The following is a 24,438-nucleotide window of genomic DNA, read 5'->3' on the forward strand; positions in this document are numbered from 1 at the left end:
AATTTTCACACAATAGATATATAATGTACTCTTAAATGAATCCCACAAGGATTGGAACAATCATCCCCCTACATTCCCACTGATTCCCACTGATTATAGCCATCCCCTCTAAGTATATTTCTTGACAAACTGATATCACAGATTAGTGTCAGAACATGTCCATTCTGGTAATTTGGATTTTCATTTCATCAGTCTCTGTGCAATTTCTATTCACGCAGCCCATCTTTACCACTATGTACTGCTCAAATTTCACAAGGATGGTGAAAAGTACACCAATACTTTCTGCAACAGACAATAATCAAAAGAAATCTATGTAATGAACATGAATTTTTTTCCTGAAAATTACTTTCAACAAAGAAATAAAAAGCAACCTGAGATTTTATGAAAGTCATATTCTCCATATCTGTCATCACAAGGGAAACTCTCTGAATGCATGATTTTAATATGAAATGCTGCATGACAGATTCAGGACTTGATCATGAATTGACAGAAAATCAAACAGATTATGCACCACGTTCAACAGTGAATTTAACTCTAAAAAGATGGGGGGCCTAAAAGACCTCTTCTCCTCAACAAAGGAGAAAAATGAAAGTCCTGAATGGTATAAGAATGGGATCATTACTCACAATGCCAAGGAAAGAATGCTCAATCTCAGCATGAAGACAAATACGTTGATGACCACTGTCCTCTGGATCACTTTTGTTCCTGATCAAACAGAATTAAAATGATAACAAGAACTCAAACTTGTCACATTTTCAACTAGAAATGTCGCTACGGCGACTGGTATGCCTCCGCCATAATGTATGATTCTCCTACGGTAATAGGTCTATAGTACATGACCATTGTGGACAATGTATGTGTGATTACATTTTCACAAAATTGGAAAAATATTAACAAGACACGTTTGTCAGAAATGTGTTGAATGTTCACCTTCCTTGACCTAGGTTTAATTGGATGAATGAGAGAGTATGTATTTGGGGATTGTAGGACTTGAACTTGACTTTGACCCCTTCATAAGTTTATGAAGTGAGTAATTTTCAAGGTACAGAGAAAAAAATGCAATTTCTGTATTGAATAGTAAATTGTTGCCATTTTTATCTGGCTTTCACCCTTGACCCTAAAATTCAAAAGAAAATCATTGTCAGGCAGAACATGCATAAATATGTATCACGGTACTAAGTTTCTAGATAACTTGAGCCACTTCCAAGAGATGGAGAAAGAATTAAAGTTCAGCACTTTCACTTGATCTTTGACCTTTTGACCTTTGACCTTTTTGGCAAAAAACCCCAAAACAAAACAAAACTTCCCAGAGAATATCTATTGGGTTAAACATGCATAAACCAAGTTTAAAAATAAAATAATCCTGCAGGCATTGCACAAATATGAGGGAAATAGTAAGATTTTGAAGTGTTACCCTTGACCTTCAACCCATGAACCCAAATTCCCTAGATATTCACTGCCAGTCAGTACATGCATATATACTATGCTCCATGAAGATACCTTGGACCATTTCCCAGGGATATGGAGAAAAAAGGGAAATTTTAACATTTTACTTGACCTTTGACCTCATGACCCAAAACTTTCACCAAAGAATCTTAATTGAGTAATACATGTAAACATTAAGTTTCAAGAAAATATCTTCAGGCATTGCATAGACATGGGGGAAATTGTGAAATTTTGAGCATTTGACCTTGACCTTTTGACCTTTGACCTTCACACCCTAATGCACATACATGCCAAGTTTCATGAGGAGATGTCTAAAGGTTTTTTAGTTACGCTGTCCACAAAAATCATTACGGACGGACGGAAGGACGGACGGACAACCCGAAAACATAATGCCTCCGGCACCACTTCGTGGCGGAGGCATAAAAATCAGCAATGCACAGAACCTAGGTTACACTACTGGTTTTTAATTAGGCAATTTACAAATCAGTCTTCAATGCTTCAACTAACATTCACCATGAAAACAGCATTATCACTCCCATAGATGTCTCCCATAACTCAGGGATCTAACTTCTCTATAAAAGGAAACAAATAGAAGGCAATATAAAATTCTCAAAGAAACTACAAGCATAGATTAATTCAAAGAAAAGAGTGTCTTTCAAGATTCTGCTTAATTTTTTATTTCTCACTAAATAGGCCATACTGCATGTTCTTCCACTTCACATATCTTCAAATATTTAGTAATAGCATGTTTGCATGAGACAGGAAAATGAAATGTGATAAAGAAATGTTTTAAATAAAGACGAGCACTTTCCAAAGAAAATCAGAGAGATAATTATGTTGCATGTTTCGTTATCATAACCATGAACAAACTGGGCTGAAAACTTACCTAAGTTGTATCAAGTATCGTCATTTTACAGACAATATTCATAAGATTCTAAGAAGAGGGAATGGCTGAGAGAAAGTAATATTTCTCCAACAAGCCAAGAAGACTGCATGAGACCATTAAAGTAGGAACATGTAGAGCTTTTAGTGGTACCTGGATGAATTACAATGCTACACAAGAATAACTCAGCATATAGTGTCATAAAGCAGAAGATTCCTGGTGTAGTATAATTATTACAAACATCATTACACTTACCAATAGGCCCCACTGCCAAGAAATCATATTGACAGTATTCACTGTTGTTTTTAAAGTGTTTTTTTTTTACATTGTGTACAATCGTGCTCCCTTCATAATGGAAGTAGCTGTGCAGATAACCCAGAAGTGTTGCAGACAAACGAGCTATTTTCCCACCATAGTACATGTGCTTCAAGTAGTTTCAACAAAATTTAATATGCACACGGATTTGAATGAATGCTTGTAGGCATGTATGTTTGTGTATAAATAGTGGTATCATGTAGATTGGAAGGGAAAGAAAAAAACTCCCTACCTTTTTCCAAGTTGTGAAGGAACAATGCATGTCTCACTGCGTGGATGAGATCTGTCAATGAAAGTGGTCAAATCATCAGGCCAGCCTGCACGACTGCAGGTTCGTGTTTAGAGTTTCTTCTAACCTTTTGTGGTTCATAACCATGGCCACAATGTCGACAACTTGGTCCTTCCCATAAACGCTAAACCTTTATCCATTTTCTCTCTTCATATTCAAGACATGGTTTGTCGCTGTGAGCCATGTGTTGAATATGAACAGAGCAAAAATGGACTCTGAGGGTTGGCCTCCGTGAGAGTGACCAAAAGTTATTGAAAAGGTGGCCATGTTAAAGGTTATAAAAGGTTATATAAAATGTTAGGAGAAACACTAAACACAAATCTGCATTCATACAGGCTGGCCCATTTGGTGACTTTCAATGACAGATCTCATCCATGCAGTGAGACATGCATTGTTCCTTCACAATAACATGCAAACTTGGAAAAAGTGCAATTTGTTATTGTTGTCTTTAAAGTTCATGTGCTCAGTCAAGCATGTCATTTGTCAACATAATTAGATATCAATGGAAAGAGGAATAGTTTGCCTTTTCTCACAACCAACATTGTGTTCTCCATAGCTGATAATTATGAAATAGTAGCCTTCCAAAGTTGGATTACCTTTCTTTTTTTTTGATATGCACTGTATAGAAAACATACAAAACTAACAGTGTGAAATATTATATTTAACCTTACTGGAAAAAATGAGATTTTAAATGCTTCTTGAACAATAAATTGGATGGCATATTCACTAATGAGGAGCTAATGAATTCCAAAGTTTGGGAGCGATACATACAAAAAAGAACGATCTCCAGCCTCTTTGTGAGTGTTTGGAATGACTACAGAAATTCTCTTTGAAAATCGTAAATGGTACATTGATTTATGGACATTTTCATTGTTACTTTTTACTACATGTAGTTCCATTTTTATTAAAATAACAACTTCTATTACCGAGGCAAGAGGATAAAACCCTGGGAGAGGATGGGATGTTTAGAGAAGATGGCCAGGCCTTCCTCACTTCTTCCAAGATGTCCTTGCCAGTGGTTCACAGCAGGCTGGTAGATGTACTGCAGTAGACATTTTTTTTTTTTTTAAAGAAAAAAACTAGAAATGTCACTTTGGCGACTGGTATGCCTCCGCAATAATGCATGATTTTCCCAATAGGTCTAGATAGTACATGTGGACACTGTGTGATTACATTTTCACAAAATTGGCAAAATATTGGAATGACAAGTTTGTCACAAATGTGTTGAATGTTCACCTTCCTTGACGTAGGTTTAATTGGATGAATAGGAGAGCATGTATCTAGGGATTTAAGGACTTTAACTTGACTTTGAACCATTCATACATTTAGGCATTGAGTAATTTTCAAGGTACAGGTATGGAGAAAAAGTGCAATTTCTGAATTGAATAGTAAATTGTTACCATTTTCATCTGGCCCTTGACCCTAAAATTCATGAGATAATTACTTTCAGGTAGAACATGCATAATATGTACTAAGTTTCAAGCTAACTTGAGCCACTTCCGAGATATGGAGGAAAAAGTTAGTTCAGCACTTTCAATTGATCTTTGACCTTTTGACCTTTGAGGCAAAAAGAGAGAAAAAAAAACAACTTTCCAGAGAATTTCTATTAGGTTACACACGCATACACCAAGTGTAAAAAAAATAACCCTGCTGGCATTGCATAAATATGACGGTAATAGTAACATTTTGAAGTCTTGCACTTGACCTTTGACCCCTGACCTTTGATCCATGAACCCTACATTCTCTAGATAATCACTTCCAGTCAGTACATGTATATACTATGTTCCATGAAGATACCTTGAACAATTTTCCAAGGTACAGAGAAAAAAAAGAAGTTTTAATATTTCTACTTGACCTTTTGACCTTTGACCTCATGACCCAAACTTTCATCAGAGAATCTTAATTGGGTAATACATGTATACACTAAGTTCCAAGAAAATATCTTCAGGCATTCAATAGATATGGTGGAAATAGTGAAATTTTATGTATTTGACCCTGACCTTTTGACCTTTGACCTTTGACCTCATGACCCAAAATTTCAACAGAGAATCTTAATTGGGTAATACATGTATACCCTAAGTTTCAAGAAAATATCTTCAGGCATTCAATAGATATGGTAGAAATAGTGAAATTTTATGTATTTGACCCTGACCTTTTGACCTTTGACCTCATGACCCAAACTTTCACCAGAGAATCTTAATTGGGTAATACATGTATACACTAAGTTTCAAGAAAATATCTTAAGGCATTCAATAGATATGGTGGAAATAGTGAAATTTTATGTATTTGAACTTGACCTTTTGACCTTTGACCTTGAGCATGTGCAGCCAAGACAACTTCACCCCCTAATACACATACATGCCAAGTTTCTACCTCAACAGGTTTCGATAGTTACCTTGTCCACAAAATTCATTACGGACGGACGGAAGGACGGACGGACGGACGGACGGACGGACGGACGGACGGACAACCCGAAAACATAATGCCTCCGGCACCACTTCGTGGCGGAGGCATAAAAACCCAACCCAATATACTACATACGCCATATATTTAGTTATTCTATTTTTTTTCACAAATTGGGACTTCCTGACAAATTCGCCATCGTGGTGTACAGTACAACTGAAGGGAGAATTGTATGTGTGCATGTCACATTCATGCCGGGATCACAGCTCATATATTGTTGTGTTTTTAAATTAAAATTAAGTTAAAAATTAATGAACAGACAACCTGTAAACATACTTTGTGGCTGAGGCATATAGCTAGAAATGTCTGGTGTGCCTCCACCATAACGCACGACTCTCCAAAAAGGTCTAGAGTATGTCTTAACAATGTGAGACAACAGTTCACTTCATTGGAAAAAACTGAAATGACAGGTTTGTCACAAATGTGTTGAGTGTTTACTTTCTTTGAACTAGGCTTCATATGGAGGATGGCTAAATCATCTATAAAGAGAGCAAGTCCACCTGTACTCACAAATTTTGACCTTTGACCCTTGCCCTTTGACTCCATGGCCCACAATTCTTAAAGTAATCACTTACTGGCAGCATTTTTTACATATGGAAAAGTTGTGATACTTTAATATTTTCACTTGACCTTTGACCCCATGGATAAAATCTTTCACTGCAGAATCACTGTGCAGTAATGCATAGTGTACAACTGTATGTTTGATTAGGTGTATGCATTGAGTAATCTCCAAGGTATGGCACAAAAAGTGAAATTTCAGCATGAAACAGTTGAATTTTTGCATTTCAACCTGACCTTTGACCCTTGAGCCCATGTCCTCAAAATTCCCAAGAGAATCAGTGTCAGGCAGTACATGCATATGTACTAGGTTTTGTGAAGATACCTTGAGCCATTTCAGAGATATATATGGAGCAAAAAGAGACATTTTAGCATTTTTGCTTGACTTTTGACCTTTGATCCCATAGCAAAACCTTTCTCTAGAGAATCTTAATCAGGTAATACATGTATGCACTAAGTTTCAAGAAAATACCTTAAAGCATTGAATAGATATGTGGAAAATAGTGAAATTCTAAGAATTTGACTTTGACCTTTGACCTTGAACATGTGCACCTAAAAGGTGATTGGCACAACTTTGTCCACTCATACATACATGTGCCAAGTTTTACAGAATTAGGCTACCTCAAAAGGTTCCAAAGTTACTCCGTATATAGAATTGATTATGGACGGTAAGACAGACAACCCAAAAACATAATGCCCCTATCGACTCTTCATGGTAGAGGCACCAAAAAAAAAAAAAATAAATAAATTGTTGCAGCAGTAACATTATTTCAAAATTGGACATTACCTCTCAAAGCAATGCAAAATTGTTCTCCTTTTTATAAGTTATAAAAAGTAAAGTAAAAAGATAAAAATGAAATACATCAAGCAGACTTTGCATTGAATTACGCGATATTAATTGCAATATATTTTTATCATATCAAAATGGGTGTTATGGTAAACTAAAACCCCAACTATAAATGTGGATTGAGTGATAGCAGCAATATTACTAGAACACGTCAGTGCAAGTTTAAGGGAAATCTTATACAGCTGTAATCAATTTCAAAGTTACAAATATTTAAAGTTTTGGTGTGGCTACTATTATGCAGTTCATGACTTCATGACTAAATTGTGTTGATGTCAATGTTAAGAAAACTTTATGAAGAAGAATCAACATATATTCACTTTTCTAGCAAAATAATGGAGCACTTGAATTATCTCTCTCAGAGAGCAGGGCAATATAACCCTCCAACATATGTAACAAGTCAATGGAATTTGTACTTTTCATGAAAAATGAAATCGTGTGGAATTCTTTTTTTTTTTCATATTGTTGTCCATACATGATGTCGCTCATCTTATCCAGTGATGCTTGTGGTGAACCTTTATAGACGAGCGATGGGAAATGGGAGTGAAATACCACATATTTCTGAACATCTTCAAAGTACAATGATCTCAACTTTGCTCCAAGGCACAGATTTATGTGGTCAGGCAGCCATTGCACCCTCTATGCACATACGTGGTACGAGTCGGGAAGAAGTATCAGTATTTTACAGAGTGAGTAAAAAAACAACAACAAATAAAATAAAAATTCCCATCACTTTAAAGTTGTCTGGTTTGAAGTGTGAACATTTAATCACGGGTTTCATGATATGTCTTGGTAGAGTTCAGGGCCGGCGGAGCGTTTTCAAAAGTGAGGGGCCACTTCCGGGTTTGATGAGCTGCAAAGCGAAAAAAAAAAAAAGGGTCTTCAATTGGAAAACATAACCGTACCGCGCTCACATTTCAAGATCTCTATTTCTTCTTAGTGTCACTTACATACTTCTGGGTTTAAAAAAAGTGGGGGGCCTTAAAAAAAAAAGTGTATGTATGTATTCCTTTGTATGGTGCACAAAAAGTAGGGCCACCCCCCCCCCCATTTCCGCCGGCCATGGAGTTCTCCTCCCAGCATTTTTGTACCCTTTTTATTTGCATCTTTGCATGCATAACTGAATAACAGACAATCTTTTGAGGACTGCAAAATGAGAGATTAAAATTAATAGAATAAAGAGAAGAGGACTTCAAAAAGACCTTCAACTTGGGCAATTATTCGACTTAAGCAAGGTTGACTTAAGCGAGTTTAACTGTTACTCAATATTTCCCTCACATCAGACACCACAGCAAGGGTAAATTTGATGAGGATTTGATGTGCATAATTTCGATGTGTGTACATGCATTAGGGAAGTTACTGAACTTACCTGATAATTCATGAGATGCTCAGCTAACTGTGCTACCTGACATGGGCCTGGAAAATCACTGTATTCATGACTGTATCTTACTTCCTGCATACCAATGATGTCACTTCCTGAATCAGCCAGCAGCTGTGAGCATCATGCAAAGAATACCACGGCATAACATTTTCAAGTAAACTGCTACATATGATCCCTGGACATTTTTTGTCATGTATATCATTTAATATACTCATTGCCTCCTTGTCAATGACTAACATCAAATGAGAGAATATGATTCTACAGGCCATTGTTGCTACTTCTTCAGAACTGCTTACATTTGACCTCTGTTGGGCTTGTGCATAACTGACAACAGTTGTTAGGTCATTTTCTTCTTCAGCAAGTTCAATTATATAACTTGATGGCACAATAAATGCTGTCAGTACAAAATGACTAATAATTTCAGACATTCCACTTACTGCAAATCTAAATTCTATTATTGAATTCAACCACTTTGAGTATGTTTGCTATTTAACCCTTGTGTCCTCTGAGTGCTGATTGGCAAAGAAAAACAAATAGCATTGTATACACTGTCCAAAGTCACTGGTACAGACATGGTTAATAAATTGCAACTATTGTTTGTGCTGATGATGGTTCAGTTACTGAAATATTTGTCACATATCCTGTCTGCAGGAACTCACAGCACTAATACCTTAAGCCCTGGAATGGATTATTTGTGTGAAGTGAAAATTCACTCAATGTTAAAATTGATTAAGTATTTCTTAATAGAAAAGTAGCTCATAAGAGAGAACTTCCACTTAATTGAAGTAACATAAAGTTAAAGATTTTGGAAGCTTCACACCTCTTTCCAAAAAAGTAATATTGATCAGAGAAACACAACAGATGAGGTGATAATGCCATAACGGTAATCACAAATACTTCCAATCGACCTGTACTCATAACTTGGCATGAATAAAAGAAGTTACTGTATAGCCATATATTTAGCGAGTCTAAATTTTTGCGAATCTGGACTTCTCAACAATTTTGTGAGTGGTTAAATTCGTGATCGTGGAATACTGTACTGAACGGAGAAAATGTGTAAGTGCGCATCACATTCATATCGGGATCAGAGTCATTATTTTTGCTCATCTTTAATTTCGCGAATAGCACCTTACTTGCCAACTTCGTAAAAACAAAAACCTCGTGAAATATTCGGTGTATACAGTATGTATATATCCTCCTTATAAGTTTCTTTCATGACAGTACTGATGTGGTAATGATGACTTTGTAAAGGGGAGAACAAATACAGAATTATATTGTCATACATTAATTTGTATTTCTACATACAAAGAATTGTAAAGCAATGACATCATGATCTTGTTTGATATGCATAGTATATGAATGTGATTATTATCTCCAATTCACAAGTACGTTTCTCCTTTAATATACTAAAATATTTCATCCGTTTTGTTTATTCAACTCAGTGCTGTAAAAGTGGAAATTTTCGCGGTGTTGAAATTTTTGTGCATTTCACCCAACCAGACACAAGCATGAAAATAAAAGCACGCGAATATTTTTGCTTGCCATATGTTCCAATTGATGTCTTGATTCCGCAGAAAAACACGCAAAACTCTTCTTAACGTACCCAAAAATATCCACTTTTACAGTATACTCGTTTCTCTGGGCAAACTCGACACAGAGTAAGAAAGTTTCCCTCTACAAGATCTGTCTCGTAGTCTTTAACTCTCACTATTTTGTGCGATAAAAGTAACATTTTATATAACATGCAAATGCAATGGGTGATTTCAAGTTCGGTGCTATTGCCATTGCTATTGCTAGTGCTAGTGCTATCTCAGCACTAGCACCGGCGATAAATCCAAACTTGAAATCAGTTGGTGTCAGGAGGTTGACCTCAAAATTATGATGGATTTAAGGTAGTTGTTGCTGGGCCTGGTGTTAAATGTCATCTGCTGAACCGAGCTACACCATTTGTGTTGGCGATTTATGTGCTTTTTCCCCTATTGGCCAACACTAGCCCTAGCCCCTATGGATTAATATCATCTTTGTCATTTCATGTTTGTTGCTGGTGTTAGCGCTGCTGTGCGAGACCCACATTTATGTCCATAAGTGGACGCACATTGTACGTGCAAAGTCTATGCTAATGCATTGGTTGCCCACGTAACAGACACAAACACTCTACACATGGCTACATAAATCTGTGCCTGGGAGCAAAAATTCAGATTGTCGTATATTAAAAAAATGATAAAATTTGTGCCATATTAATCCATCTTCCTCATTATGTGTCTAAAACTAAGCAGTCATGACTACATCTTTTAATATTTGACTTTAACTATGCGCCATCACTTTTTCATTGCGCAATTCCCGCAGACTTTGCGGTGGTGTGTTGCTTTCACCTAGTGTTGGGATCAATAATCTTGATCCGTATCACTTCGTTAATCTGACTGTCAGTGTTGCAGCTCAGTTTAAGACAGTCATTTGGGAGCTAGCACAAGCACTAGCACTAGTTGACCAAAAGATCGGTTTGTAACTGGTCGTCAGGGAAATGTTCCGCGGAGACTGCGTCTGGCTTCACGGATCCCCTCCTTATACAGACCGAAGGCAATGATGCTGGCTCCTGTGGGGATGCGCTGCCAGCGGTCACGCACAGATCAAACGTTACGATAAACCAAATTTCAGACAGCTTTTTTACATTCAAACAAGTTTGACATGATATGACACATTATGCAGCAATACTTGGGGTAAATTTCTCACATTGTGCAATCGAAATACTCACACTGAGTCACAGTAACTACAGTAGGTTACTACGCAGAAATTTTATCAATATTGCAACATTGCCGTTCGCTAGCTGTAAGTCGCCATTTTGAATCTGTTAGCCAATCACATGCGAGGTACATGTTTTAATAAAAAACACACGTAGAAACTACCTCGCATGTGATTGGCTAATGGATTCATATGTTGAAGAGCTGTTACGACCGTATTAACGGGCAGGTAAATTTAGTTGCATCTTTAATCATGAAAATTCTACCAAAATGTTGGATATATGATTAATCTGGTGAGTGCAATGAATACTTGAAATGGTGATTTTGCTATACGGTACAAGTTTAAATTTGCCGATCTAGGGCTGTGAATTATTAGACACAATCGAGAAGGGTGAGGTACCTCACCCAATTCTCCATAGAGACAGTGGTTAAGAGCTTCCCCACAGCGATGTATACTACCAACTTCTGTCTGTCTACGGAGGAGAGCGATAACATTAAAACTAGAAATGTCGCTTTGGCGACTGGTATGCCTCCGCCATAATGCATGATTTTCCCAATAGGTCTAGATAGTACATGTGGACACTGTGTGATTACATTTTCACAAAATTGGCAAAATATTGGAATGACAAGTTTGTCACAAATGTGTTGAATGTTCACCTTCCTTGACATATGTTTAATTGGATGAATAGGAGAGCATGTATCTAGGGATTTAAGGACTTTAACTTGACTTTGACCCATTCATACATTTAGGCATTGAGTAATTTTCAAGGTACAGGTGTGGAGAAAAAGTGCAATTCCTGAATTGAATAGTAAATTGTTACCATTTTCATCTGGCCCTTGACCCTAAAATTCATAAGAAAATTACTTTCAGGTAGAACATGCATAATATGTACTAAGTTTCAAGGTAACTTGAGCCACTTCCGAGATATGGAGGAAAAAGTTAGTTCAGCACTTTCACTTGATCTTTGACCTTTTGACCTTTGAGGCAAAAAGAGAAAAAAAAAAACTTTCCAGAGAATTTCTATTAGGTTACACACGCATACACCAAGTGTAAAAAAATAACCCTGCTGGCATTGCATAAATATGAGGGTAATAGTAACATTTTGAAGTCTTGCACTTGACCTTTGGCCCCTGACCTTTGACCCCATGAACCCTACATTCTCTAGATAATCACTTCCAGTCAGTACATGTATATACTATGTTCCATGAAGATACCTTGAACAATTTTCCAATGTACGGAGAAAAAAAAAGAAGTTTTAATATTTTTACTTGACCTTTTGACCTTTGACCTTTGACCTCATGACCAAAACTGTCACCAGAGAATCTTAACTGGGTAATACATGTACACACTAAGTTTCAAGAAAATCTCTTCAGGCATTCAATAGATATGGTGGAAATAGTGAAATTTTATGTATTTGACCCTGACCTTTTGACCTTTGACCTTTGACCCATGACCCAAACTTTCACCAGAGAATCTTAATTAGGTAAAACATGTATACACTAAGTTTCAAGAAAATATCTTCAGGCATTCAATAGATATGGTGGAAATAGTGAAATTTTATGTGTTTGACCTTGACCTTTTGACCTTTGACCTTGAGCATGTGCACCCAAAAGTTGATAGGCACAACTTCACCCCCTAATACACATACATGCTAAGTTTCATTAGGATACCTCAACAGGTTTCGATAGTTACCTTGTCCACAAAATTCATTACGGACGGACGGAAGGACGGACGGACGGACGGACGGACAACACGAAAACATAATGCCTCCGGCACCACTTCGTGGCGGAGGCATAAAAATAAAAGACTCCTCCGGACAGACGATCTTTCTGTCTATAGCACTAGCACCGAACTTGAAATCACCTAATATGTCACCATGCTACCTGTTACCAGTATTTAAAGTAATGCCAAACATCTTGTTTCTTACCTTACCCATTTGATTCATTCTATGGGCATAGAACTTGTGCTCTCCTGGATACAAGCTATTAAAGTTCCAAATGTTATATGTCGTAATCTTTCCAAACATGAGATCTTTTTGAACAGTGCAAGTGGTGGCAATCCTGTCTTTCTGTAATCCATTCTTTGTCCACACATGGTGAGTTCTACCATTGCAGCTCTCTGACTGTGCACTGTTACTGAGTTGGCCACCTGATCCACTGTTCTCTACAGAACGGCTGATTTGTGCTGCCATGCCAACTGCATCTGGACTGCACTCTGATAGGTCACTGTCTGACCTGGCTGCAAGGTGCACAGGCCCTGAGCCACCACCTCTGACTATGTGGAAGTCATCAGCCCTAACTTTTGATGCACCCATCCTCTGCAATTTTCCCTGAGGAACAATATCTCTGATGGGACTGTAGAAATGATGGGAATACACAAACAGGCGTCTCTCTCTGTCTTTATTGACAACAAATTTGTGTATGATAGAGCTGTATTTAACCTCCCAAGTAAGTGTAAATGTGTAGATGATTCCAAGAACAGCCTGTCTGTGATAGAACAGTGGACCGTTCGATCCCTGTCGAATTTCTTCAAATATAAATGGGGTTCTTCCATCCTTGGTGAAATGCAATTTCTGGAAAACAATAACATGAAAGGATTGACAGTAATGTTAAAAGTGCTGATCCATTTCTATGAAGAGTAAGATAAATCTTGCTTTATTCTACAACAAAGTGTTATGTTACATATAACTTTATTCTACAACAAAGTGTTATGTTACATATAACTACAAGTTTTAACACGAAGCCTTACCCTGCTCAGCTACAGCTTGATAAGCTTTCCACATGCACAGCAGTCAGTTTACATGATAAATCATTCAGTTCTGGAGTATCTATCACATCCCTATTATCTCTAAACCAGAATAAAATGAGAAATATCCTTCGCCACACAACAGAGGCATAATCCCGGGGTCATTAAACTACAACTACTTGACAGACATATCAAGATCCAGTGTACAATGCCATATGAAATATCTCTGTCTATAATCAGTGTGTGCATGTTGGTTTATTCAAGCCAAATATCTTCTGCAATGCAATTTAAAGATGCAAGCTCAGTCTTCTTCTTCTGTAGAAGCAGGGTAGATTCACAGAAATTACATTTGATATTTGTTCTTTGGCATGGAAACAGTGACCAGCAAATGCTGTTCTGTAACATGCTACAATACCAGAAATGGGTGGAATATCGTTGCTTTTATGCTCTCTCCAACTGAAATTCTGCACTCTTGTAACACGTAGGTGTATGTGATATCAAGCCAGTCCTGCAGGGCCTTTTTCATAGTCCATTTCTTGGATCCATACAAGAGTATGCTTTCAACATGAGCTCTAAACTACAAATATCACTACAGCAACTGATATGCTTCAGAATCTGTAATATAAATTCCTCAAATAGGTCTCTAGTACAATATTGTACATCATGCCAGTTTCACACGATTGACAAGAAATTGAAATGATATGTTTTAAAATTTGATGGCACAACCCTAAAATGTGTTGATTATATAAACATTCCTTGAACTAACTTTTATTTGGATGACAAAATTGAATTGAGACCAATTACTTCGTAATTTGAACAATTAAGTCTCCTGATTACCGGTATAAACTTGCTGTGCATTGTCAAAGTACAATTTTTGTTGGTATTTGATCTCATGACCTTATCATGACAATTTTCACAGCTGAGAAGCCTTAGCTGATCAAACAGGTGCTACACCTCCAAAAGCTTGAGCAATTTCACAGATATGGTGGAATTGCAGTGCTATCCTTCACCTTTAACCCTCAACCCATGGCCTGCAACTTTCTCCATATAATCCGTATCTGGCAACAACACATGTTCATGGCAATACTTTGAGCCATTTTTAAAATACTGGGAAAATAGTGAAATGTTGGCAACTTCATGAAATCTTTGGAGGCTTCCGTGGCAGTAGAACATTGGGTGGTAGAAGACTTAACGGTGCACCACGTACTCTTTCCTGGGTATGTGTTTGGCCCTGAAAAGGGCCTACCTAGTCCCGACGTTTCAGCACGCATGTTACTCACCGTTCTACGGCTTGCGGAAACGTCGGGACTGGGTAGGCCCTATTCAGGGCCAAACACATACCCAAGAAAGAATACTTGGTGCACCGTTGGCAACTTTACTAGACCTTTAACCCTATGGCCCAAATCTTTCCCTCCAGAGTCATTGTGCATTAATGCATGCGATATATATCAAGATAAATCAAGTGTATACATTGAGTCATTGCCAATTACATGTAGGTACGGAGAAAATAGTTTAGCATTAACAAGTTCACCTTCATTAACATAAGGATTGAGAGAATGTAGCAATATTAGTAGAACACATCATTGAAAGTTTGAGGAAAATCAGACAATCCGTTCAAAAGTTATGAATTTTTGAAGTTTTTGTGCAGTCACCGCTGGATGAGAAGACTACTGCAGTGTATGATGTCACATACGTACAACAATATAAGGAAAATATAAAGAGAATTTCACAAAATTTTATCTTTTGAAAAAAGTACACATTCCCTTGACTCCTTACTGACATATGTTATGGGTAATATTATTCCCATTGCCTTTAGAAAGAGGCAAGTCAAGTGCTCTTTCATTATGCGAAAAAAGAGAAAATATGTTGAATTTTCTTTACATTTTCTTTATACTGTTGTACTCATATGACATCACGAGCCTTAGTAGTCTCCTCATCCAGCGGTTCCAACACAAAAGTTTGAAAAATTCATAACTTTTGCATCGATTGTCCAATTTTCCTCAAACTTTCATTGATGTGTTCTACTAATATTGCTGCATTCTCTTAATCCTTATGTTAATGAAGGTGAACTTGTCCTTTAAATACATGAAGTGTCAGTTTAGCATTTCAACCTAACCCTTACCCCATGGCCCGAAACTTCCAAAGAGGAGCATTGTCAGCCAATCAAATGTATAATATGTAGTGAGTTTCATGAAGAGACCTTGAGCCATTTCTGGGGTATGGAGATGATTATGTGACATTTCAGCATTTTTCACTTGACCTTTGATCCCATGGCACAAGATTTTCCAAATGACAAAAAAAAAAAAAAAAAAAATGTGTCAATGTAACAGGGTTTTGAAGGAGCACAAAGGGAATTTACATGCTTTTAACTATCATTACTGCATTAAATGAAAGAAACTGACACTTGGGATTCTGTTTCTGATGATAAACAGAATTTGATTTCAAGTTTGAATTCGGAGACCTAAGACCCATAATCAAACGGGAATGAAACCAAAACATACTTGTGGATTGAGTGAATGCAGCAATATTAGTAGAATATATATTAGTGCTACAAAATCTTCTTGCATAGTATAAATTACATATGTACATCAATTTTTTGTAACCCTGTTTAAAGGGCTACAACCAACCCCCCCCCCCCCAAAAAAAAAGAGAGCAACAACAAGAGACCCAAGGATCTTGCGCTCACCCGAGTTATTCATGCAGACTCTTACCTGAGAACATTACAAACTTGAGGGGGGGGGGGAGCAGCTTTGAGAAGTTGGGGCATGGTGTCCATAACTTGCATAATTCATTACACTCAGCCTGGTAAATATACCTGCCAAGTACACTGTACTTTGCTAATAGAAAGTTTGAATATAAATGCAGTTTGAAAAAGGGAAAAGGAGACTTAAAGCTCTATCACTTCTGATTCTAGAGAAGAATTGCTGTATTTGGAAGGTTTGGGCCCCGAGGGGAGCACAGTGTCCATTAGAACAAATTGAGATCCTATCCCCCTAGGAATGCTTCCTGCCAAGTTTGGTGAAAATCCATCATGCTGTTTTCAACATGTAAAATTTAGGCCCACATTTAACTGGATCCCCCCCCCCCCATGTTCCAAAGGGGGGGGGGGGGCTGGATCTGCAATGAACAAACTTGAAACTATAGTCATCAATGTACCAACACATACAATAGTGTAGTATTAACTTTGCATTATCAATTCTGGTTCTAGAGAAGATTTGTAAATATTCATTACTTTTGTTGTTGTTGTTGTTGTTGTTGTTGTCGGGTTCTTTTTTTTTTGGGGGGGGGGGCCCTTAGGAGCCCCAACAGGAGTATTGGTATCGAGTTGAACAAATTGAGATCTTAACCCCCTATGCATGCACTGCCAAGTTATGTGAAAATATATCAAGGGGTATTCATGAAAAAGATGAACATGTACAATTTAAGTCCCCATTTGGACCCCCCCCCCACCACTACCACCAATGACAAGAGGGAGGGGGCCTCCTTCCATCAAAAAAAAAAAAAAACCTAAATAATTAAACATATTTGTACATTTCTGTTTTCTGTTTGGTATCCTTGGGTACAAAAACTGCATCATTTACACAACAAGTTACACAACTATATGCAACATAAACATACAGAAGAACAACTTCATGATTTTAAAGTTGAGATAAGCCCCCAGCTCTTGGGGAGCATGGGATTTTAAAATAACAGAAGATAAGGCCAAAAAAAAAAATGGTTTGTTTGCCCTTCGCGACCGACCGAAAATCACGGAAATTTCGGGTCGGGTTTTTTATTATTATTTTTTTTTTTTGCCCTTTCAAGTTTATTTTTTCCACAAATTTCATCTTCTGCAAATTTGTGAATGGTTTTAAACCCAAAATTATCCATTTTAAGCTAAAGAAAGAATGAAAAAAAAAACAAGTCTAAAAATGTTTTACATTGTATCATCTCATCGACCCGTCGTAATCGTGTTCGGGCCGCACGGGGCCGCAGGCTACGTTTTATAGCATGCATTGCATGCTAGCTACCTTTTTGGCTCACGTGCATAGGTAGTGCGCTAGCTAGCTAGCTACCATATCACGTACCGGCTGCAGCACAGCGCAGCGCGACTGCCAAGATGGCTACTTTTGCAGCATCTGTTACCAGCTGTCATGGCACCAAAACTGTATGGAGTTCAGTTGCCAGCATCTCACTGGAAGGTACTTTTTTGGAGCTGTTTGCAAAATTTAACAAAGATGAACGTTATAAGTGTTTGTCAGTGAGTGTTTCTGCCTCGCCTACCGGGCCCTGGCAAGACGTAAATTTGAATGAATCCCTTGGAGTTTTGAGTGCATTAAACTTGCGCCACCAATCCTGTACAAAGTTGAACTAGAACTCGAAGTATTGCCAGAAGGATGAGTGTATTACAAGATGCCCTGCCAAAGTTACAAAATTACATGGGTAAAAAGGGTATTTAAAAAAAAAAAACGACCTACCGACCCTCTTGGGTTTTGACAATTAAGGGCAAACAAACAATTTTCTTTTTTTTGGCCTAAGAACACTCACTAACTTCTTGGGCTCAAGGACTTGCCATGGTGAAATCTGCCCATTTTCACTGACAGGAAATGAGCTGGGATGTCGCTTTCTGGCAAACTCTGCAGCAAACTAGCCGAAATGAGAAATGCAAAAGCTCATATGCTGGTATCTCACTTTGTTGTTAAAATGGTATAAACTCTGCAAAATTTATATGAAGCCCACATTGGTTATTGCTACAGAAATAGAAATCTTTTTACACAATTATGAGGGGCACACACACACAACTCCTGACAACAGTCAGACCGCAGCACCCGATAATTCACTCGTATTTATTCAACTCGTATGCAAGCCCGCTCTAGGCTTGCATATGTAATGAGCTGCGGAAGGGGATTTTGTCCTTTGGCTTTCGGCAACAAAAATACACCTTATATTCACAAATTTGGTAGCAAATTCACGGAAAATATGTAAACTATCGTCACATGTTACTCAAATTATTGTAAATGAAAAGTATCATACCGTAATTTGAGCTTGAAAAGTGATGAAAAAAGTAATTCGTGCAGTACACGTTCAAGACGTCATAAGAATACCGAATTCACTTTGCATCTCAATGAAAATGCATTATTTGGTAGTCTATCTCTTAATCTTTCTATACATGCAAACATCTTGACAATTTGTTGCTTAAACCGGTCAGGAACCAGTAAAATATGCATCGATGTCAGTGCTGATCAGCTTGAAACTGTGCAATCTCAAGAGTAAGCTCTCTCATTGGACAGCGCTTGCATTCAGCGCTTGCATTACGTCATTACGCTGCTACATAACGGTTTGATGCCACTTGCGGTTTCTTGGCACGCGTGTAGTTCAAGCCAAGTTCAAGTGCTGAATGCAAGCACTGTCCAATGAGAGAGCTCTTTCGCGCCACTGTAAACTTTGTGTGGAGCATGCTTCCGGCTTAGGAGTGAATTTTACAGACATTTCAAAACAGAAAAACTAGTATAAATCATGCTTGCATCTCCTTGACTCCAATATATGATGAGTATCTAAGTTTCCTCTCTACGAAAAAGCCAAAATCAGAAACAACAGTTTCTTAAACCGGTCAGGAACCAAAAACGAACTTTAGACGACAAAATCTTCCGTGAAAAGCGGGTAAAATTTACGCAAATTCAACTGATTATATCGTCATGATAAGATCCGATGTTATACGCAAATTTAGTATCAAAATAAAGATCAGAGTCTGCAGAACAATTTACCGTGACTTGTAGCCATGATGAATGTATGTACAAGTCGCTACACTGTGAAAACCATAGCCCTGTCAAACTCTAGCAAAATCTCGCACGAGGAGACACCTTTCGAACGCAAAGATCGTCAACGAGAGTGCTGAATAAATCTTGCCGGATCGGCTCATTAGCATACGTGCTGCGGTCTGACTGACAAAGAGTATGCCATGTACAACTGTACATGAAGCTCCTAAAAAAAAAAAGCTACCTACACTACTGCATGTGGGCAATAAATACCATACACAATATTCACTAGAGATACCAGGCTCCCATTTTTATAAGTTGATTTTCTTATGATACATATCGAAAAATAACCATTTTGATGAAGGCTATCTCCCCATGAATTGAAAAGCAAAGTTCTGGTACTACATGTACTAGGATTTTACAGAAATATTGAGTGATATACACACCTTGGTCACTTTTCCTCACAGAAATGTCAGAGAAGTGGGAACATGCAAAACATTTCAGTCATGTGTTTTGTAGTTGGTCTTTCAAAATCCTTTCTTCACAACAATTTACATCAACATTGCTCTTAATACTACATCTAAAACATTGTTTTAATCAAAATACAGTGCCTACAAATCATCAATTTAGAAGAAATAACAAAATATAAGTCAGAGGGATATTTTACCATACCTTTGCAACATCTAAAACATCTGTGTCATTGGCTGGTAATGACATGAAATTATCCAGAATTCCACCATAGAGTTCTTTTCCCAAGGTCATCCTTGGATCTGCAATATGTTCAATACAACACATATAAAAATGGGGAGTGTTTGGTTGTGCAAAACATGCGAAAGAGAAGGTGTTTTGGGTATAAAATGAAAGCTAGATATGTAAATTAACATATTCAAAATATCTTGGAAATCAGAGTCTTCTGATGCGAAAAAAGAAAAGAAAAACAAAACATACTTTTCTGGAAAAAAGATCCTTCGATACGATGGCGATATGTACTTGAATTGCGGAATACTGCTTGTTGACTGCAGACATCAAGCCAACTTACAGCGAAAACAAGCCAACATGCCGATTGAGCTGCGGAACTACTAGTAGTTTTATAGGTAGCTAGCTACAGTATACGCAGCTAGCTAGCTCTACGGCTGGCTGTGCCTATGGGCGCAGCGAGCGCTGGCCGCACTTAGCCACTTGCATCAAACACACAGTGCGCAGTGCTTCAGCTGGAGCTGCTGTACGATCTTCCTGGGCCTTGCATGCTGTAACTCATATGTACACATGTATAGGACCTACTACGCGTTGTGTTTACATTTGATGAGAGCGCGAACCTAAAATCAAAGGACTCCTCTGATTCTGATTCATATGTCCTTCATGAGAGCTAGTTTTATCGTCGGAAGACTCGGTAGGCTATGTATCCTAAAAGCCATCAAACGCCATTACAAGATTCTTCATTGAGAAGTACCGAAAGCGGGATAGGTTAACGCGGTACAGTACTATGTAGCCCGACCAGACGCCGGGCTATTTATACAGCGGCTGGGCTGTGTACGTAGAAACTTCTCCGGGTATCTGTATACACAGCCCCATACGTAGCTGCCGTGCTTTGCACGGCGTCTGGTCGGGCTGCGTAGAAAAAAAAAATTAACGAAATCTCAATTATTGATTACAACTACATGAATCACAAACGGGTTGTGTTATTACATGTACATGTAATACATATCTTAAACTTTTCATGCGCATTGTCAAGAAATGCAATTTTCATTGCAAACCCAAAGTTTTTTGTTTTTGTTTTTGTTTTTGTTTTGTTTTTTAGACCTCCAAAGATTTGTAACACAAGTAGAGATTATGAAGGACAATGTTATATCTAAACTTACATTGGATCGAACAAATAGTTCATTTTTATTACCGGTACAACTTGTCATATAATTTCAAATGTGACTTAGTTGTAACATTTATTGTGGATGATTTTCTTCACAACTGACGCATGCACTGAATAGGTTAGAAAGTTGGTCATTGGTATGGCTTAGGCCTACATATTATATGTATGAATAGGGTTAATTGGAATTATTTCACAGATACACACAAAAATGTTGGGAATCAGATCACTTCCAGTCTTCTAGACTGAATAATGTGACACCTGTAGTAGTCTAATAACTGATTCCAACAATTTCTGAGGCTATCTTATATATTTTCTTATTTTAGTAAAACCGTATACAATGCAACCATGCATGATGCAGATGTCGGAAAATGGAAAATTGACGAGATTAATTTTTTAGTTTGTGCAAATAAATTCGATGATATGGTAACCATTATGGATGATTAAGATGCTTGAAATCGAACACTTCCCTACAGCGCATAAACGGGATTAAAAAGGGGTTTGAATATCAGTTTAAATCATTCGTATTGCTGTTTTTGCCTCAAAAAGCCGGAGAATAGCTTTAATCGGGGTGTATTTCGTAGAAAACCGCTTGACTTGCGATGACATCATGTGGTCATCCGCGAGCAAGCAAGTAACTCTCCTGGAGAAAATTATAGAATAAAAACATCGGCTATGATAATTTTAGATATAAGTAGTTTCTGGTATTGTGATTCTCGAAAAGTATATTTATGTTTATTTCGCTTTGTGGAAAACCAAGATTATTTTAGAGTAAGAATAATAATTTGGAAGAAAAGAGTGATTGGGTCAGAAATCTTCCTCTGGTCAGCTCGGAGAGACCGCGTGAGTTTCATTCGCTCTAAGAACGGCCAGAGGAAGAGAACACGTTTTGCGTCGGAGGAAAAGTCAAAGTTTTGGACAATCATCCCGATTTTGGAGAAAATCGTAAGTAAATTTAACATTTCAATTTATAAATGGATAGAGGAACGTCCAATAACGAATTGTATCTCCGCACGTTGTTTTAGAGAATTTTCTTTAGGGAGAATTATGACGTTGTTAGGTGATAGTGGTCCACCGTGAAATAGTTGCGTTTTCGCTGGACATTAGTCTCGTAGATGATACCGCTTTCCTTCTTTGTGTAAATTCTACATACTGTATGGAAGACAGAAATTAATTAGAATGAAGTCGTTTTAAGTTGTCGACCGTATGCGTTGATATTGTGTTTGTAATGTCGCATTCCGAAGTAATAATGGTGTTAGAAAGTTTCCGTTAACGATGATGGGTGCTAGGAGTGAGCGACTACCATCTTGGTTACGACTCATGCTCTGTGTACTTTATCGAGTCGCTTCGGTCAATGGGAGAGGAAGAAAGAAGAGAAGGAGGGAGCGAGCGAGAGGAGAAGAGAGATGGAGGGAGAAAGGGAAAGAGAAATTTGCACCAGCCTTATCGGAGATGGTATGTCGAAGTAAGAAGAGAAAAAGTTAGGTCGCGTGGCAACGGTCACAAGAGTTGATTCATGTTTTATGTCCAGTTATCTACAAGGGATTTGCCTCGCTCAAGCGAGCGACCTTAGACAGGCAAAAGTACAGATTTTGGTCGGTATTTAGTCAACAAATCGTAGCTCGTTCATTTTGCCGATAAAAATGCCTCGGCGAGCCGTAGTTGAAGAGTTTTAGAGGAACAAAGAGAAACAAAGGACACTCTCCGTACAGTGAGGGGCACGTTTGTTTCGCTGCTTTGACGGCTTGTTCACATTTACATTTAATGTAGTAGTTATAATTTTGATGCATCGTATTGTATTGTAAGATGACTGATTTGTGTTATCGTTGTATATTGCAGCGGGTTTGTACGACGTATTCCGAAAAGCGGGAACTCGTAACACAACAGAGATTCCTGTGTTGGATTCAGGTATGAATAATGCAATAGATGTTTTGTGTTATGAAAAGGATTAAATTAGATTAAATTAAATAAGTTGTTTACGCAATTGAAGGGAGATGTGATTCCTCCTTGGAAACATTGATTAGTCATGCACGAGTTTTGGATTGGTTTAAATAGTACAATGCACCATCAACTAAAGATTGGGCAGCTCGCATGACGGGAAGATAGATTGTGCATGATTGTTGTTCAGATTAAAGAGAATATAATTATTTGATGTAAGTGATTTATAGTTACTAAAGGTGACAAGAACCCAAGGGGGGGATTTGGCAATGGTTAACGGTAACATCACCGTTAATGGCTGGTTTGATCGTATGATCATCCCTTGTATATATTATTATAATGCTTGTGCGTAGTATAATTATTATTCCGCTTGCACACCATAGGATTTTGGATCGCCAGTTGAGAAGCGTATGAGTTAGAAGATTATCGGTATATGAGATACAGGTAAATAGTCTATGTCATATATAGTAAGCTATAGTAGATTCATTTGCATAGTCAAGCGCTTTAAATATTTCATGCAACATTGATAGATGGTATCGGATCTTGACGTATCAGTTAATAAATACTTATTGTATCAATTTATTGGCTTTTTGACGCATGTTGAGACAAGAGAAATTAGTTGAAAGATTATCATTGTGATCAGCAATTTAGAATATGAAAACAATTTGTTGCATCGTGATGAACAGACACATGCCAAAGGTATAATTTGCAGATTTTGTTTGGTTTACGTATTTCGGACAATATAGAAAACGAGAGAATTTTATTTAGAACAAAAGCTAATCCACAGTTAGTTTCTGGTCAGGTAATTTCGAGTTTCGAAGTGAAGAAATGTGTTAGCTTGATTTATATCAACGTATGCTCGTTGTTATTGTATTAGTATCGTTCCGTATACAACTATGCTAGTAGCTGTATTGCGTGGTTCAGTATATTTATTGATTATCGTTTTGTTTTTTCTCTGCTTTGCAGGGGTTTTTCTTTTGGATTTTTTGTTTTGATTCTCTGAGTCATTTAGAAACATTAAAGGCCCGAGTTCCTTTAACTGAAGTCTCCCGACATCCTCATTGGTGTGAACCCCGTGGACCTCAACCGTCCATATACCCCGTGAAGTCGACCCACTTCACGACACAATGTCTTGTTCATCTAAAAGGAGAAAAGACACAAGAAATAATCTGTTCAAGTCAATCATTTCCACATAGGCCAACAACATTCACTCTTTCAGTTTTATCTAGAACCCTAATTGG

General features: G+C 37.7%; 1 protein-coding gene across 2 annotated transcripts in view; it reads right to left on the minus strand.

The window, feature by feature from the left end:
* The window catches only part of LOC140241547 (uncharacterized), an 84,426-nt gene that overhangs the window by 37,527 nt on the left and 22,461 nt on the right, over positions 1–24,438 (minus strand). Inside the window, exons 2-7 of one of the 2 annotated variants that reach the window (XM_072321282.1) lie at positions 20,071–20,168; positions 18,191–18,289; positions 12,846–13,490; positions 8,168–8,290; positions 3,860–3,975; positions 627–705 (exon numbers count right to left, since the gene is read on the minus strand). In XM_072321282.1, the coding sequence (XP_072177383.1) occupies positions 627–705; positions 3,860–3,975; positions 8,168–8,290; positions 12,846–13,490; positions 18,191–18,289; positions 20,071–20,168 (1,160 nt within the window). The remainder of the gene's footprint in view (positions 1–626; positions 706–3,859; positions 3,976–8,167; positions 8,291–12,845; positions 13,491–18,190; positions 18,290–20,070; positions 20,169–24,438) is intronic. The other variant, XM_072321283.1, reaches the window with a different exon arrangement.

This window comes from Diadema setosum, chromosome 18 (genome assembly GCF_964275005.1).
Source record: "Diadema setosum chromosome 18, eeDiaSeto1, whole genome shotgun sequence".
Lineage (NCBI taxonomy): Eukaryota > Metazoa > Echinodermata > Echinoidea > Diadematoida > Diadematidae > Diadema > Diadema setosum.